The sequence below is a fragment of the Fusarium oxysporum genome, chromosome IX, assembly GCF_013085055.1.
Source record: "Fusarium oxysporum Fo47 chromosome IX, complete sequence".
NCBI classification, from domain to species: domain Eukaryota; kingdom Fungi; phylum Ascomycota; class Sordariomycetes; order Hypocreales; family Nectriaceae; genus Fusarium; species Fusarium oxysporum.
This window is the reverse complement of record NC_072848.1, coordinates 609,968-624,398: the sequence shown is the minus strand read 5'-3', so window position 1 is coordinate 624,398 and position 14,431 is coordinate 609,968. Positions and strand designations below refer to the sequence as shown.

Genomic DNA, 14,431 nt, shown 5'->3' with positions numbered 1-14,431 from the left:
TAGGTGCCTAAATCCAACTAGAAACATCGTCAGGATATCTCAATGATCCCATATTGTCATTCGATAAATACTGCGTTTCTTTCTGTCCCAGTATAAAGTTTTCAAGTCCTACGCATAAAACAAACCTTGCCAACATCCCCTGCATCACCTTGTTCTCAATGTTACCTTGATTATCTGTCCAAAAACTCAAAATGTCAGTGCCTGCACATCATGCGCACTACGATGAGAACCCAAGTATTGATATTCTGTATGAGAATGCACGAGACAGGTAGCTCCCAATATTTTATTTTGGAAGCCCTGCTGGGCTTCAGCCTTCTTTAACGCCTACACGGCTTGCCAGCTTCAGTAGAAACAAGTCTCGGCATCCTTATCTACATGACTTCACGATGCTAAGAGTTATCTTGTAGTAGACATGAACAAGAACTGTCAAGTCCTCGAACTAGAACCATTAGCTCATCATCTATTCCCAAATTCCCGCTCCATTGTGAGAAACCAAGCATCTTATCTCGCGACGATCGAGACAGATCTCGGCTCTACCCGCAAGCTCAAGAACAAAACGCCGGTTCAGGTACACACAACTCTATCCCCTCGTAATCACAAATTAACTATGCTTGACCTTTATGCATCAGGAAGGGCTTCCAGTAATCTTCGTTATCTCATCTGTCTCACTCCCACAGAACGTGGTCGAGGTGAGACATTATCATCTGCATCCAGCCAGTGGGTCACCCGCAAGCAGCATCCCATCCGCATTCATCACCACCCCCAAATAAACCATATCAAGGTTATTAATAGCGTTTCCCGTGGCAATAAAGCCTTGTACCGCCCTTCCGAGACCAACCATCGACCCTGTCTCGAAAAAATGTCATTTTGTTTTACCTCCAAACTCACGGGCTCACTCTCGTTCAAGCCTTGAAGGCTTTGCTTACACCATGGCAGCAGTGGAGCTGTACCATTATCATCCTTCGTTTATTCTTGCCCTTGTTGCTCTTGGTTTGTTTTCTGCTTCGACGGTGGTGTGTTTGTTGCAGATGATACGATGTAGGACTTGGTTTTTTATACCGTTCCTTTTAGGTTGTATTGGTAAGCTGAACCGAATTTCTGGTTGGGCAGGGAGGAGTTAGTGGACTGAAAGTGCTGACTTCTGTAGTTGAGGCTGTTGGATATGCTTGTCGTGTTGTATCAGCTTCTGAATCACCAGACTGGACTTTCGTTCCTTATGCTGTTCAGACATTTACGTTTCTTTTAGGTCCAAGTTTGATTACTGCGAGTATCTATATGATTCTGAGCAAAATCATCATTGCTCTGGATGCAGATATCTATTCACTCGTTCCAGTCAAAGTCATACCTAAAGTCTTTATCTTTGGAGACGCGGTCGCTCTGGCAGCACAATTCACAGGTAAGTCTGGCTCTTCCCGGCTTAATCGTATACTCATATGAAATAGGTGCTGGCATCTTGATCAATGCCACTTCAGTCAGTCAGCAAAGAACAGCTCAACTGATCATCATTGGCGGCCTTGCTTTTCAGATCTACTTTTTCGGCTTCTTCACATCGGTCTTGCATATCGTGCACAGTCGCATTATCGACAACCCATCTCGCCTGAGTGCCAATCTGACCATTCCATGGAAACGCTGGGTTATCGTTCTTTACATCACCTGTGGACTTTTAATCGCTCGATCAGTCTATCGAGTGGTCGAGTATGCCACTGGACCCCTTGGCATTCTCCAAGCAACAGAAATCTACTTTTACGTCTTTGACGCAGGATTTATATTCCTTGTCACACTCCTTCTTAACATCTTCCATCCAAGACAGCTAGCTACGGTTTCGACAGATGATCTACAAGATATTGAAACTGTCGTCGTCAGTCCTTCTAAACCACCTGCTCAATATCAACCACCTCGGACACCTCCAAAGTACCTGCAGCCACCGCCATATCTTCCTTCTTATGCAAATCTCAGGAATCGCGGGCCTTACTATCATTACCCTCAATCTCCGTACAGGACTCAGTCATATATACAGTATCCGCCTCCTTTGCACTATTATCAACAAAGAAGACCTCCAACGCTGGCTCACCATCGTCCACGGACTAACAGAACTTACAAGAGCTTCAATACTTCTTTGAGCTCTTCGTCTAGTGTTGTTAGTATTTACAATCCTCAAACTGGCCAGTATGAGCCGTTTAGAAGGTAGTCATAGTGGTACTCGACGTCTAGGTCCTTGGTCCAGCGGGAATATTCTTGGTATATACAACCTATATAAAGTCTATTTTACTCGGCAGCAACTTGCGTTGGCTGCCATTCTGTCCTTATCTATATATTAAACTTAGAACACCCGAAATAACTACTGCAATCGCTCTCGTCTTCCCCGTTCCCTTGGTCCTAACACCAGTAAGGCATTCTCCCTCTCATCCCAACGTCTCAACCTCCTCCAAAGTCACATCATCAACAAAGAAAGAAAGTCCCGTACAATAACTCCTAATCTGCACACTCGGTCCAGCCTCCCACTGAGCCTGCGTCCAAGAACACGTCACACTCGCCAAAGAAAAGTCCCCAGTCTCCGTGATGGACCCAACCGAACTTGTCGTACCTTGTCCAGCGCCATGACCACAAACTATTGTGCGGGAACCACAGTTAACAGTATTTGTGATCTTAATCCAGGCGGAGAATTTGTAGCTCTTGCCGGGCGTGATCCAGGTTGGGTTGATGAATTGTCTTGAACCCAACATTGCGCTCATGGGAGTGGTACCGCTGAAGAAACCGGCTTGACTGCCACTGTGGACTTCGGATGATGATGGGGATAGCGTTCCGGACATGGATTGCCAGGGGAAGACTGAGGTGTCCTCGAAGCCAGGGTTGAGGACGCGGTTGGACGGGATTTCGGGGGCTGCTGATGTGGTGGTTGAAGCCTCGGCGGTGGTAGTCGAGATGAGGGTAGCAGAACCTGAGGTTGTCTCGCTCTCAAAAGTGGTCGTAGTCTCATCCAGAGTTGTTGACAAGTCTGTTGTCGCTTCAAGTGTAGTTGTAGGCTCTGCGCTTGAAGTTGACACTAAAGTCGTGGAAATTGACAAGTCGGAGGCTGATGCGGTCTCAGAAGCAGCCAACGTCGTGTCATGCGAGATGGTGGATGAGCCTGTTTCCACCGAGATCGCTGTCGATGTTTCGGTCGCAGATGATGCGGACTCATTGTCGGTACTTGTAGGAGCACTGGAAGTGACCGATGATGAGGGCTTGCATGGTGATGATGAAGCAATTTGGCACAGCGCCAACAGCAGTGCTGGGTGCGTAAATCTCATGGTGATGAAGTTAGAACCAATGCAACAAGAATAAAGGGACAAGAGACAGTAGTTAAGTCTATATTTATTCTTAATTCTAGACTCCTTCTTATTTTCATTCTTTTTGCAATAATTACCACTAAATGGGCGAACTATTGCTCTGTACCTGGGCTATTGAGTATAGCGCCATCACCAACGTCTACTTCGGGCCCAAGGAGGAAATGAGCTGAACTTCATTCAATTACTAGGAAAGCACATGCTTGCATGATAACAAGATACAATCTCACGAGAAATATCCCATAATCTTCTGCATCTTCGTCTTCTCAACAACAGAATCCCCCGTCTCTTTCCCCCTCGAATCCACAAACGTCGAGACAAACGTCTTACCCTCTATACACCCAACATTCGACTGCCTAATCTCCTGGCCCTTCCTCACAGCAGCAACCATGATGCAATTTGTCTCGTTGTTCTTAACACCAAGATCGAATCCCGTCTCGAATCCCAAAACGTTGGCTTTACCCAATGGTTTGAGCGCCGTGCCTGGTTCCGCGAGGTAGATGTTGTAGGAGTCTATGTCGGTTGCGCCGTTCCAGCTCACGAAGCCGAGGACGGTGTCTTCGCGCTTCTCGACGACGAGGGCGGGCGTCCATTTGGAGGGTGTGCCTGCCCAGATGTCTTTGAAGGCGCGATAGCTGGTGATGGACTCGTCGTAGCCGAAGCGGGCTTGCCAGCGGAGATCGTGGCCGTCGTCGGGACCGTATTCGTGGACGACACCGCCTGCGCCCCAGCTCATGAATTGGTTGCCGTTACTCAACCCAAGCTGATAGCTTCCATAATCAGGTGAGATCTTTGCACGATCTGGCGAGAGAATACGCAAAATCTCGGGCTTCTCGTCTGGGTTGGGCGGCAACTTCAACTTCAGCAGCAAACCCCGCGAATGCGTCTTTCCTATATCCTCTGGACTGTTATGATTGTCAAACATACTGAGGATCATCTCCCTCGACGTAACATTATGCGCACGAACGTGGTTCTGCCATCGGAATCGTCCATGATGCGGCAACGCACCGAAATCTCCTCCCTTGGTATTCCCTCTCAACTCCCAAAGAATCCTACCATTTGAGCGTGAGATCAAATACACAGACCAGAAGTTTCGACTGCTGATGAGGTATGAATCGTGGTTGACGGCTTGTATTGAGCTCAGATGGAAGAAGTCATATGGATTCTTGGGTCCGCCGTAGCCAGAGGATGAAATAAGTGGAAGCATAGAGTCTTCTGGCCAGAAATGGTCGAGGGCGCTCCAGCTGAAGAGAATCTCCTGCGTTTCGATATCGATCTCAAAGAATAGAGAGTCAGTCACGAAGCCATGCTCTGAACCTCCCATTTGCGTGAGGTTGTACATAGTCGTGTTGTAAGCTGTGACGAGAATAGTTCCTCGCGTGGTCAATTCCTGTTCGTGAAAGTCCAGCCCACTGAGGAACTTTTGGCCGTACATATTGGTGATGATAGCATCGAGGTGAATAACCGTCTTCTCGTACTCGCTGTTCATGACGATGACTTCTCCAAATCCATGGCTCATTTTTCGTGCGCCTCGCCAGAGGGTCAGGTACTGCTCGTTGTGAACGGTCTGTACACGAAGACCCTCAGAATCGTAGGGTGCTTCGTCATGGGCATAGATCATCTCTGCGTTCTGCTTCATAATGAACGAAGCAGCCTGTACAAGACCCCTCTCCGCCCCGCTGGACTGCGGTGTGATGAAGACATATCCCTTTGCAAGTTCCTTTCCATTGGGGTTCCATTCAATATGTGGCGGTTTATACGGCGAGCTCTTAAACCGACGATACACATAAGTGTGATCATTCTTGGGCCTGACGATGTCAAAGTTACTCCAAGAACGGAACGCCTTAATCCCCTTCTTATCAACAGACTCGCCAGTTTTCTCATCCTTCGCCACCTTCACACCCTCGATACTCTTCCCATCTTTCCCTTCCACCTTCTTATCTACCAGTATCGGTTTCGCATCGTTCGTTTTCAACTTCGGAGGAGGAGGAGGAGGCTTAACATCGTCCGTAACTCCAGGCACAGAGTACACATACCACCAGAGAAAAATGGTTAAAGAAATAACCAGAAAAACAAGTCTTTTGGCCCAGGGGGAGCCTGATATGACGACCATGATTACGATTTGGACAAAACAAAGCGCAGATCGGAGAGGACCCTGGGGGCCTATAAGGCTACTCGTGCCCTACGCAAGGGAGTTGTAGGCTGACATGCAATTCCTATGATGCTCATTTTTTCTGGAATGAGCCCCTGTCTTGGAAGCATTCCTGGAAGTGTGGTGCAAGGGTCGAAGGAGCATGTCTCCCTTGGGAAGATGGGGCGGTGATTGGTGGTGTTTCAGTCTGTGGACGATAGTGGAAATAGAGCTGAAAATAAAGAAATTCGATAAATTGCATTGTGTAATTCTCCTTATCTAGGGCTGCGATTTATTGTCGCACGATTGAGTATTACAGTGCTCTATTGATTGAGAGGAATATCAAGGTTATCACTGAGTATGTGAGTCAACACCAAGTCGAGTTCTACGGATTTACATTATCACGGCAACTGGGACATTCCCGACCAATGGGTACCAGTATGTGACAATTCCTGCTCAAATAAACCTGATACACTATAAAGCCACATGGCGGTCATCCGCCAAGAGTATTGGGTCGTCAAACAATAGTGTCTTCATATTCGACTCTTTCATGTCAACGCGATACGAATTGAACTTGTTGGCATATCAATATCTCAGAACAATCTGGCTACAATTACACTTATTTATCTGTCAAATTCAATCCATCGCGATATTGATGCCTTTGCAATATGAATTGCGCGACTCGTTTGCTTGGCGATGCCTCAACTTACACGCATAATCAACAGCACGACGAGGTCCGATCGCACAAGTCGTCAGTAACTTCCTCCAAGCTTTGTCAACAAGGCCGTGTTATTTCCTCGTTAGTGCATGTTCAGCCATTCCCAAATACAATCAGATACAGCATCCGCATATCACGCGAAACGACCGAGATTGGTCCCTTAGACGACCTGGCCATGCGGAACCCGTGGCTGAAGACTATTTCGAGTCATCTTCATCTAAAGCCTCAGGAAATCAGGTCTCATGTTACGAGTATGAGACTTCTTACGTTAAAAGCTTATGAGGTAGACCGAGCAACAATAAGATCAAGACCAGTGCCGCCGTATGAGACAAATACCGATAGTTCGGAACAATGCTTCTATGCTTTTACGACCAGTTTATACGACGTCACCTTGGCGCTGCTATTCTGAATTATAGCCCAGATTTCGGATGTGCTTATCATCCGAGAACACACGCTGTTCGTTGATCAACATTGCGATAACGCTTGTGGTCCAACAGCACCTCTCCACCTCTTCAGCGCTTAGCCTACAGATTCTGAAGTGTGAAAGATGGTACATCATCCAGAGTACTGAGATCCTGAGAGCGAGAATCTTGTTCTTCATTATGGCGTGGCATCGGCTGAACAGGCTGGGTGGGCGTTGAGAATGATATCGCCGAGAACGCATTGCCAATCTCAGGTGATCGTCTCGGCCGAGGGGTTACGAGGGTATCTCGTACCGATCGGGTTCGAGGAGTTCGTGAAAGAGGCCCATGGATACTTCGAGGGAAAGAGGGTTTGTCGATAGCGCCAGGCAAGAGTGCTCTGTTGCACTGATCGTTGCAACAGAGGGACGCGATCGGGAAGCAATGCTACCAATGTGAGCTGACGAATTGCGCCGTGGTCTCTACAACATCTCAGCAGGCTTTACGGCCCCGTTCTCAGATATGAAAGCGCTGTAGCTTCAATCATCCTGCCTTGCGGCGTCCGTGACCGTTGGCGCTATCAAAATCGCGGTGAGTATGGAGGCCCAAAGCCCCTCAGTCTTGGAGCTCCCCATAGCTCATATCATGCGAGCTTCTACGCAGCAGATGAGGGATGGCTATATTTGTATCATACAATTTGCCGATGGAGTGTTATCTTCGTGCGCGTTGTGATCGAGGGCTTCGGTCGAGATGCTCATTTGCGACGCGTTCGGGCGGGCGGTCATTCTTGGACTTCGATCAGGCGGCGGCGCATGCTCTGCAATATGTGGCGCTTGAAGCCTCCCATCACAGCATCGTTCAGTTATGTGTCTAGCGTTCAACGTCGGCCTTGCCAGCTATTGTTTCATACCTACTCGACTTTGGATCGTTAAAGCTTGAACGTAAACAGAAAGATAAAGTTAGGCGGGGTCCTAAGCTTGGTGGCGGGGTAATGAGGTCGGGTAATGAGGAGCAAGCCCAGCGTACTGGTTCTACGGCAGAGCCAAACATGCTGTTTCAAAAGGCTTGTAAAGAATAGACGAGGTCCGCACATCGATGATATTTGACTGAATATCGGGTGGTATTCTGGATCATCATGCATACGGCAAGTTTTCATTTACCGTGCAGGGTCAATATCGGCAAGTCTTCACGATGCCGGATCCACCTCCGAAATCGCATCATCCGCAAGCAACCTGTAATTCCTCATGCTGCCCAACGCCGGCCTTAGGTAAAAGCGCAGATTATTAATGATCAATGAGTAAATGTCACTCACGCCCTATGAATTAGAAGCCAAGTACCTCCAGACTCAAAATACCTTATCGTGCGCCTCCTTGTACCTCAATCAGCCTGATGCAATAGAGGACGAGATACGACCAAGTCTCCACTTAGAGCAGCCAAGAGATAGTTATTACTTAACAACCTCTTCCTCACATCCCGAAATTTCGCTTCCTGCTCAAACAAAACATCTCAAAGCCATCATGTCTTCCAACGGAGCTGAGCGTCTAGCAAACAGAAAACCCATCAAGAAGCCCGTCCCAGCTTATCTCCCCTCCCCAGGTTCAGTCCTCACCGTCGACAAGGCGCTATACACTTCCATCCGCGAAGCACCCCGTGAACTCATCGAGGAATTCACTTTACCAATTCGATCCGGAAAAGCATGGAAAGCTCCAGCGGGATGTATTGTCAAGATCAGCACGCCTGAGGGGCCGCAGGTTGGTAAGGATATCTGGGGGTGAAGTGAGCAGAGGATGAGTTAGATGTGTGAACTTGACTTACAAAAACAGGTGACTTGAATATCTGGAACGCTCATAACCCGCGTGAACGCTTCTGGGCGTCCCGCACCAAACAACTCCACGCCTCACACGTCTCAACGTACGACCGTCTCTGGTCCAACCTCCCCTACATGCGTCCCCTAGCCACCATAATCACCGACACACTAGACTGGTACGGCACAGATGAGTACGGAGGTCGAGTGCACGATCTTCTCGGCACGCGATGTGATCCGTACATCAACACTGTTCTCAGCGGAGGACAGTATAACTTCCAATGCCACTCTAACCTTACCCGCGCGGTGTTGCCCTATGGTTTGAATGAGGGTGATGTTCATGATGTTATTAACATCTTTCAGGTCACGGGGTTAGATGAGCAGGGGAGGTATTTTATGAATCCTTGCCCGGCGGAGAAGGGGGATTATATTGAGTTTTTGGCGGAGCAGGATTTGCTTATGGCTTTGAGTAAGTACAAATTCGAGTGGAATGGGTCGTGAGGAGTGTTTGCTAATTGATGCAGGTACATGCCCCGGTGGTGATTTGTCCCTTTGGGGTTTTGGAGAGGACAGTGAGGAGGAGATGATCAAGTGCTGTCGACCTCTCAAGGTTGAAGTTTATCGTCTCAAGGATGAGTCTCTGCTACAGAAGGGCGGATGGAAACCTGCTGAGGTATCTGGGTACAAGGGACGGCATGGCTTAGATGTTCCTCTTGGTGAGAACAGAGAGGAAAAGGCTTAGATAAATAGAAAGAAATCCTATCTCACTTATCACAATCTGGCCCTTGACTTTTACATACGCCCGGTCCAACCCTATTTTGTTCACTGAATCTTCTCAGCCTTGCCCTCAGCGCTAAGAACAGACTCATCACGATGCTGCATCAACGCAACAACTGCCCCTCCCGGCCCTGACAAGAGCACACTCGTAACAATCCCCCTCACAAGATTAGTCCTCTCCTCACCAACCCTCAACTCCGGCTTAACCTCCAACAGCTGCTGCAGCGCCCACACAAGCGCCGCCACAGACCCTGTCGCAAAATCGTAGATCAAAAAGTTATGCATAGCCGCTGCGGCACTGGACATGGGTTTGTACGAATGAGGCGCCGCATCGGGAATGAAGACCCTGTTCATGCTCAATGACTCTGCGATGCCAGAGGGGAAGATGTTTGGGAGGAGGCTTGCTGTGATAAGGACGGCGTAGGTTGTCATCTGGCCTATGACTGCGACATTCCATGCGAAGCTGTAGGCATGCGACAAAGCAATCTTGTCGAGCACGACCTTTGGCTTATGCGCATCTTGCCCAACACTCAGCCTCTTCAGAACAACAGTGAATGCCGCTTGAAGTGTGAAGATGTAAACTGGGGCGATGGCCCAGACTGCATTAGCCCACTGTCGAACATTGAAGTTTGAGAATGGATACGCCATGAAAATACACGGCACGATGTATCCAAGCATGAAAGACGGAACGACCGTATGAAGGCACAAGTAGTCGCGAAGATGAACACTCTCAGACCTTGGTGATCCAGCTGTGAAGATCAAGTGAATGACGAAGTAAAGCGGCGCAACGAATCCAAGCCCAAGACTCTGCACCGCAAATTCCCAAAAAACACCACTACATCCATCGTCAGCACATCAAATCTCAAACCCCAAAATAAAAACTTACTTTAGCACAACCGGACTCCAAGCAAGCACCCTCTGCGCTTCAATCAGAAACACCACAAAAACCGCAATCAACTGCGCCCCAAAACAAAACGTGAACAGCGAAAGTTCCGGCCTCGAGCCATCGGTTACATTCGCCCAGATAACATTCGAAAAGGCGAAAAAGTCATCAACTGGACCTATTCCGGTGTATTGTTTGAGAAGTAAGCGATTAGTATCAGGGAGGAAGCGTGGGAGGGGGTCGTGGGTTATGGATTTTAGCATGGAGGTGTAGCCATTGCGATTGAGTTGGAGAATGAGCGCGTCGAAGCCGAAGATTGTGAGGATAGAGAGGAGGATGAGTGTTGGGATACGGGAGGAGAGACTGGGAGCCGTCATTGTGATTGTGTTGAGTGTGTGAGTTTGAGTTGATTGAGGATGACGAGATGAAGATGATGGTGTTTGAGGTAATCGTGTTGGTTACAGTAAGCCCCATCAGGTCCCCGTCAGACATACATAGATGGCTGGGGGAGGCAAGAAAACTGAGGCCCTTCATCCAAAATGACAAAAATAACTAATCTAAAGGCTTCCCAAATCTACACTAAATTATCCAAATCTTTTTATCACTTGGGATAGAGGTCCTAAGTTTTCTTGCTCCCTGAGGGATGGTAAGCAAACCAGACCATCACCATCATGCATTTGCAAGGCAGGCCTCGGGGAGCAAGAAAACTTGAGACTTTAGAAGAGGATACTAAATTAAACTCAGTAAAGAGCCTACTAGATTTTCTATAAATTACCCAAACATTTTTATCGCTTAGGGTCCAGGTCCTAAGTTTCTTGCCTCCCCTACGCAGGGCAATGGCTACTACACATTCAAGAAAACATATGTGACAAGAAATGCAGTTTGCTTATTGTTCCCACTCCGATGATAATTAATTACAGTCCAAACAATGTTCATTTCCATCATCTCAGGCAAGGTACCCATTTTCATCTGGACCGCCAGCATCCTGCATCCAGTAGCTCCTTCAAACGAACTTCCACAACCGTTTTAAGTCAAATAATACAACCAACCAGTTCCAATCGTATTCCAGTGTAATTCTTTATCGCTTCGAGACCCTTGCGCTGCTTCTAGTCACGCCGCGAGCCGAAGTCTTTGCCTGGGCTTTGGTTTTCGCGGGAGCCTTGGGCTTCGCTGTGCTCTTCGGCTTGCTCTTCGTCTGACTCTTGCCCTTGCCCTTGCCCTTAACTTGGTCAAAATAAGCGTCGACGAGCTTGGGCGCGACCGTTTCGATGTAGTCCTGGTCCTCCCAAGTGTTTTCGGATGCGCCGTAGCCTACCCATTCGACCTGGACCTGCGGTACACCCTTACGTACGCGGTGCTTTCGAATCGCGAAAACCTGGTAGACCTCGTCATCTTCGGGGTTCTTAGGTCGCCCGTCAGGCTGCGAGCGCCAATACGCAAAAAGCGCCTGCGGGTTGTCGGTATGAAGAAGCTCCTCTGAGATCCAGGAGCTCTCGCCATCTTTCCATTGCATACGAAGCTCAATTTCGTTCTCGGCCCAGCGATGATCCGTGATACTATCGAATTCGTGTCTCTCTTCGTCAACTTGCGCCTCTTCTTCTTTAGAATGCGCCTCTTCGGGCTGTTCCTCGGGCGTCTTCTCTCTCTGTGCTTTGCTATTTGATTGCGGTTCCGTCACGCGCGAGGCCCTCGAGGACCTTCTAGGACTCTTAGCCTCCTCGCTGGTTCGAGAAACTCCATTAATGCCCCTCTTGGGGGTTGAGGCTGGTGACGTGGCGAAGGCCGGCGAAAATCCTCCAAGCTCAGCCGATTCTCGCCTTCTAGGGGAAGATCGGACGGCGGGCGATGACGCGACGCGAGAAACAGATCCGTTAGACTTTCGTCTATGTATCGGCGACGAGCGCGCAGACGTGCTGATGCGCTTCTTAACGCTCGGCGGTGGGGCCATGGCGATGGTTTCTCGTCGTCGACTAACGACAGAAATCTCGGCGGTGTTATCGTGGTCCGTCGATGCAAGAGAAACGTTACTCAGACGCGAGCGCTGTTTTGAGAAAGAAAAGTCAAAGTCAGTGGGTGCCTAACATAACACTTGGGGGGAGGTGCCAGCTCATCAAGGCACCTGCACAGGGCAGCGCAGTGCAAAGCTCGGCACCTTCTAGATGAAACTTACGGGACTGCGACCTGCCGGCTCCGAAAACCTATCCGCAGCGCGTTTGGCAAGGCGTTGCTCTCTTGGCGACAAACTCGGTCGCGAGGCGGTAAGTGGCATGCTGGAGGGTGGAGGTCTCTCTGCGGGCTGCTTGAGCGGTGATGACAGGAAGTTGAAAATCGCGTTCATGGTGACGGAAACACGGGAAGATACAGGAGACACAAAAAAATTGAAGCTGAAATGGTTATTCGAGCAAAAAAAAGGGAGCAACAAACGGAAGGAAACGCGGTTTGACGCCTTGTCTTACGTTGAGTTGGTATTGGATAAGTTATGTCTGGATGGGATGGATTGGGCTGGGCTACACGGGTTGTTTACTTTTTTTGTTTGCGGCCGTTGGAAGGTGCACTCGCTGAGTGAGGCCAGGACCATGATGCGCGGCGGGGGCTTTTTCGCATGAGCAAAACGCGACAGGTGACTTAAATAGACTAGCGCCGAGATGTCTCCACCACGAAAAGTGTCTGCATGCAAGCGCAACATCATCACCAATTACTATGCGACACATCTATCAACCAATTGTCGGTGTCACCGGAAGAAGACTGATTGAGAAGAGGCAGAAAGTTCAGTTAAAATCAGTAACCTCTATAAGCATGTCTGTGAGCTCACATGAAACGAATTGAGGGGTGTCGAAAGTGACTCAAGGGGACTCACACAAGGTTCGGTGAGACCCAAACTCAATGGCCTCACAACAACATCGACAGACAGCCCAACAACAAAAAAAGAAAGACCTCCCATGTCATCTCAGAGGCTTCATGAGCAAAAGAAAGGGTCTGGCCGGGGATTGAACCCGGGACCTCTCGCAAGCTATGCTGTAGGGTTTTCCCTAAGCGAGAATCATACCACTAGACCACCAGACCGATTCACTCACGTGATGCTTGTTGCTGAAGGAGGGGATGCAAGCAGGGCTCATGTACAGACAGTGACCAGAGACGCGTGGATAAAGGTGGTGGCTTCGAGTTGGGGAGAATGATGTGAGTGATCTAAGTGTGGATGAAAATCAAGTCGAAGTTTCGGTCTTGGTACGCGAAGAGTAAGATCGGGTGATTGAGAAAGAGAAGGTTCCGACCTGTGTCTGTAGGGTAGTCTTGGCATTGGATGCACTGTTGCAACTCAGGTCAACGTGTCGTGTGCTCAGAGAAAAGTAAATCATCGTGCGCAGTCAATAAATGAGCTTACTTGGGGGGGAAGACGTTGGATAATTTCTTGTCTATTTCTTCGTTAGAGTTTAAGCAAGAGATTAAATCGTTCATTGCGCTCCCATAAAATAGCTGTGTCATCGGTGTTGTTCAGTGTGAACTCCATTTAGATATGTATAACTAAAAAATGTGAAACAGTAATGATAAATGGGATTAATAAGTTTAATGGAAATAAGATTCGACTACAAGTTTTCAATATAAGGAGAAATCTGTTTAATTAGTTATTTGACAATTGAACTTCAGCGAATATGTGCATGGCGACTTGGCGATCTATCCATCAAGGTCACCAGATTGCGAGAGCACAACACGCAGGTCTCATGAGGCAGGCAGGATGAAAAATCAATATTGAAGCTGAAATGAAATCAGCGTAGATGGAATTCCATCATTACTTTTGAAGCATGATAAACCCAAGCGCAGACTTTACACTTACAGTCAAGTTGCACATGCATCAGACTCCCTCCACCAAATACTTCACCAAGAGAGACATTTCCCAAACCATGATCCGCCCGATCAGCCATTCAAATTATTAGCAACAAAAACAAAGACAACCTTCTTTTTCCGGCCAACTTCCCCATATTCGCCAATCTCTAATCCGGCACTTAAGAAAAAACTGCCGTCTCTGGATCCGAGGCCTGCAAGCGATCCCTCCATCGTGGACCAGGCCATGTGGAAATCGTACGATGTGTGGAGATGCACCCTGAAAGGGTGGTCACGTGAGAGCGATCCTTCTGATGAATTTCTGCATTTTCATAAAGAATAAGAATATTCAAAATTTGTTTAAAAATTGCTTTGTTATTTCGGAAAAGCTGGCATTTCATAGGAGGTAGTAAGCTTCCAATTGTGCGTAAATACATTGTCGTTGTGTTGCACCTCCGTCTCTCGATACCTTGAAGGCCCAGACCGTCATCGAGGTGCGGTCGAGCCAAGCCGTGGTCCCTGTTACGGTTACTTGTAGGGCTGAAGAGAGCAATATCCCTGCATATCAGGCA

General features: G+C 48.3%; 6 protein-coding genes and 1 non-coding gene across 7 annotated transcripts; 2 read left to right on the top strand and 5 right to left on the bottom strand.

Annotated features, from left to right (window-relative positions):
- Window positions 1-929: 929 nt before the first annotated feature.
- Window positions 930-2,188, top strand: FOBCDRAFT_206034 (RTA1 like protein-domain-containing protein; the record flags this gene model as incomplete). Its single annotated transcript, XM_059609163.1, has 4 exons — window positions 930-990; window positions 1,072-1,080; window positions 1,148-1,396; window positions 1,443-2,188. 4 exons carry the CDS (start codon window positions 930-932, stop codon window positions 2,186-2,188), a joined length of 1,065 nt encoding a protein of 354 aa, XP_059465762.1.
- Window positions 2,189-2,402: 214 nt separating this feature from the next.
- On the bottom strand, window positions 2,403-3,290 carry FOBCDRAFT_278900 (uncharacterized protein; the record flags this gene model as incomplete). The annotated part of the gene is made up of 1 exon (XM_031189521.2): window positions 2,403-3,290. One exon carries the CDS (start codon window positions 3,288-3,290, stop codon window positions 2,403-2,405), a length of 888 nt encoding a protein of 295 aa, XP_031033506.2.
- A 172-nt stretch (window positions 3,291-3,462) lies between these two features.
- On the bottom strand, window positions 3,463-5,482 carry FOBCDRAFT_230754 (ASST-domain-containing protein). Its single transcript, XM_031189519.3, has one exon. It carries the CDS (start codon window positions 5,437-5,439, stop codon window positions 3,553-3,555), a length of 1,887 nt encoding a protein of 628 aa, XP_031033504.2. The 5' UTR covers window positions 5,440-5,482; the 3' UTR covers window positions 3,463-3,552.
- Window positions 5,483-8,093: 2,611 nt separating this feature from the next.
- FOBCDRAFT_143505 (uncharacterized protein) lies at window positions 8,094-9,122 on the top strand (the record flags this gene model as incomplete). The annotated part of the gene is made up of 3 exons (XM_031189516.2): window positions 8,094-8,331; window positions 8,400-8,849; window positions 8,905-9,122. The coding sequence occupies 3 exons, from the start codon at window positions 8,094-8,096 to the stop codon at window positions 9,120-9,122; spliced, it is 906 nt and encodes a 301-aa protein (XP_031033501.2).
- Window positions 9,123-9,202: 80 nt separating this feature from the next.
- Window positions 9,203-10,464, bottom strand: FOBCDRAFT_297933 (uncharacterized protein; the record flags this gene model as incomplete). The annotated part of the gene is made up of 2 exons (XM_031189515.3): window positions 10,044-10,464; window positions 9,203-9,992 (listed from the first exon to the last, which is right to left on the bottom strand). Exons 1-2 carry the CDS (start codon window positions 10,415-10,417, stop codon window positions 9,203-9,205), a joined length of 1,164 nt encoding a protein of 387 aa, XP_031033500.2. The 5' UTR covers window positions 10,418-10,464.
- A 442-nt stretch (window positions 10,465-10,906) lies between these two features.
- FOBCDRAFT_230747 (uncharacterized protein) lies at window positions 10,907-12,609 on the bottom strand. Its single transcript, XM_031189513.3, has 2 exons — window positions 12,211-12,609; window positions 10,907-12,081 (listed from the first exon to the last, which is right to left on the bottom strand). The coding sequence occupies exons 1-2, from the start codon at window positions 12,376-12,378 to the stop codon at window positions 11,119-11,121; spliced, it is 1,131 nt and encodes a 376-aa protein (XP_031033498.2). The 5' UTR covers window positions 12,379-12,609; the 3' UTR covers window positions 10,907-11,118.
- Window positions 12,610-13,012: 403 nt separating this feature from the next.
- On the bottom strand, window positions 13,013-13,103 carry FOBCDRAFT_t180. The gene has a single exon. It is a non-coding gene; the product is annotated as a tRNA-Pro (tRNA).
- Between the last annotated feature and the right edge of the window lie 1,328 nt (window positions 13,104-14,431).

Coding starts and splice junctions, on each gene's coding strand:
- FOBCDRAFT_230747 (XM_031189513.3), bottom strand. CDS start 12,378: ATGAACGCGATTTTCAACTTCCTGTCATCACCGCTCAAGCAGCCCGCA. Junction 12,082..12,210: donor AGCCGGCAGGTCGCAGTCCC/GTAAGTTTCATC, acceptor TTCTCAAAACAG/CGCTCGCGTCTGAGTAACGT.
- FOBCDRAFT_230754 (XM_031189519.3), bottom strand. CDS start 5,439: ATGGTCGTCATATCAGGCTCCCCCTGGGCCAAAAGACTTGTTTTTCTG.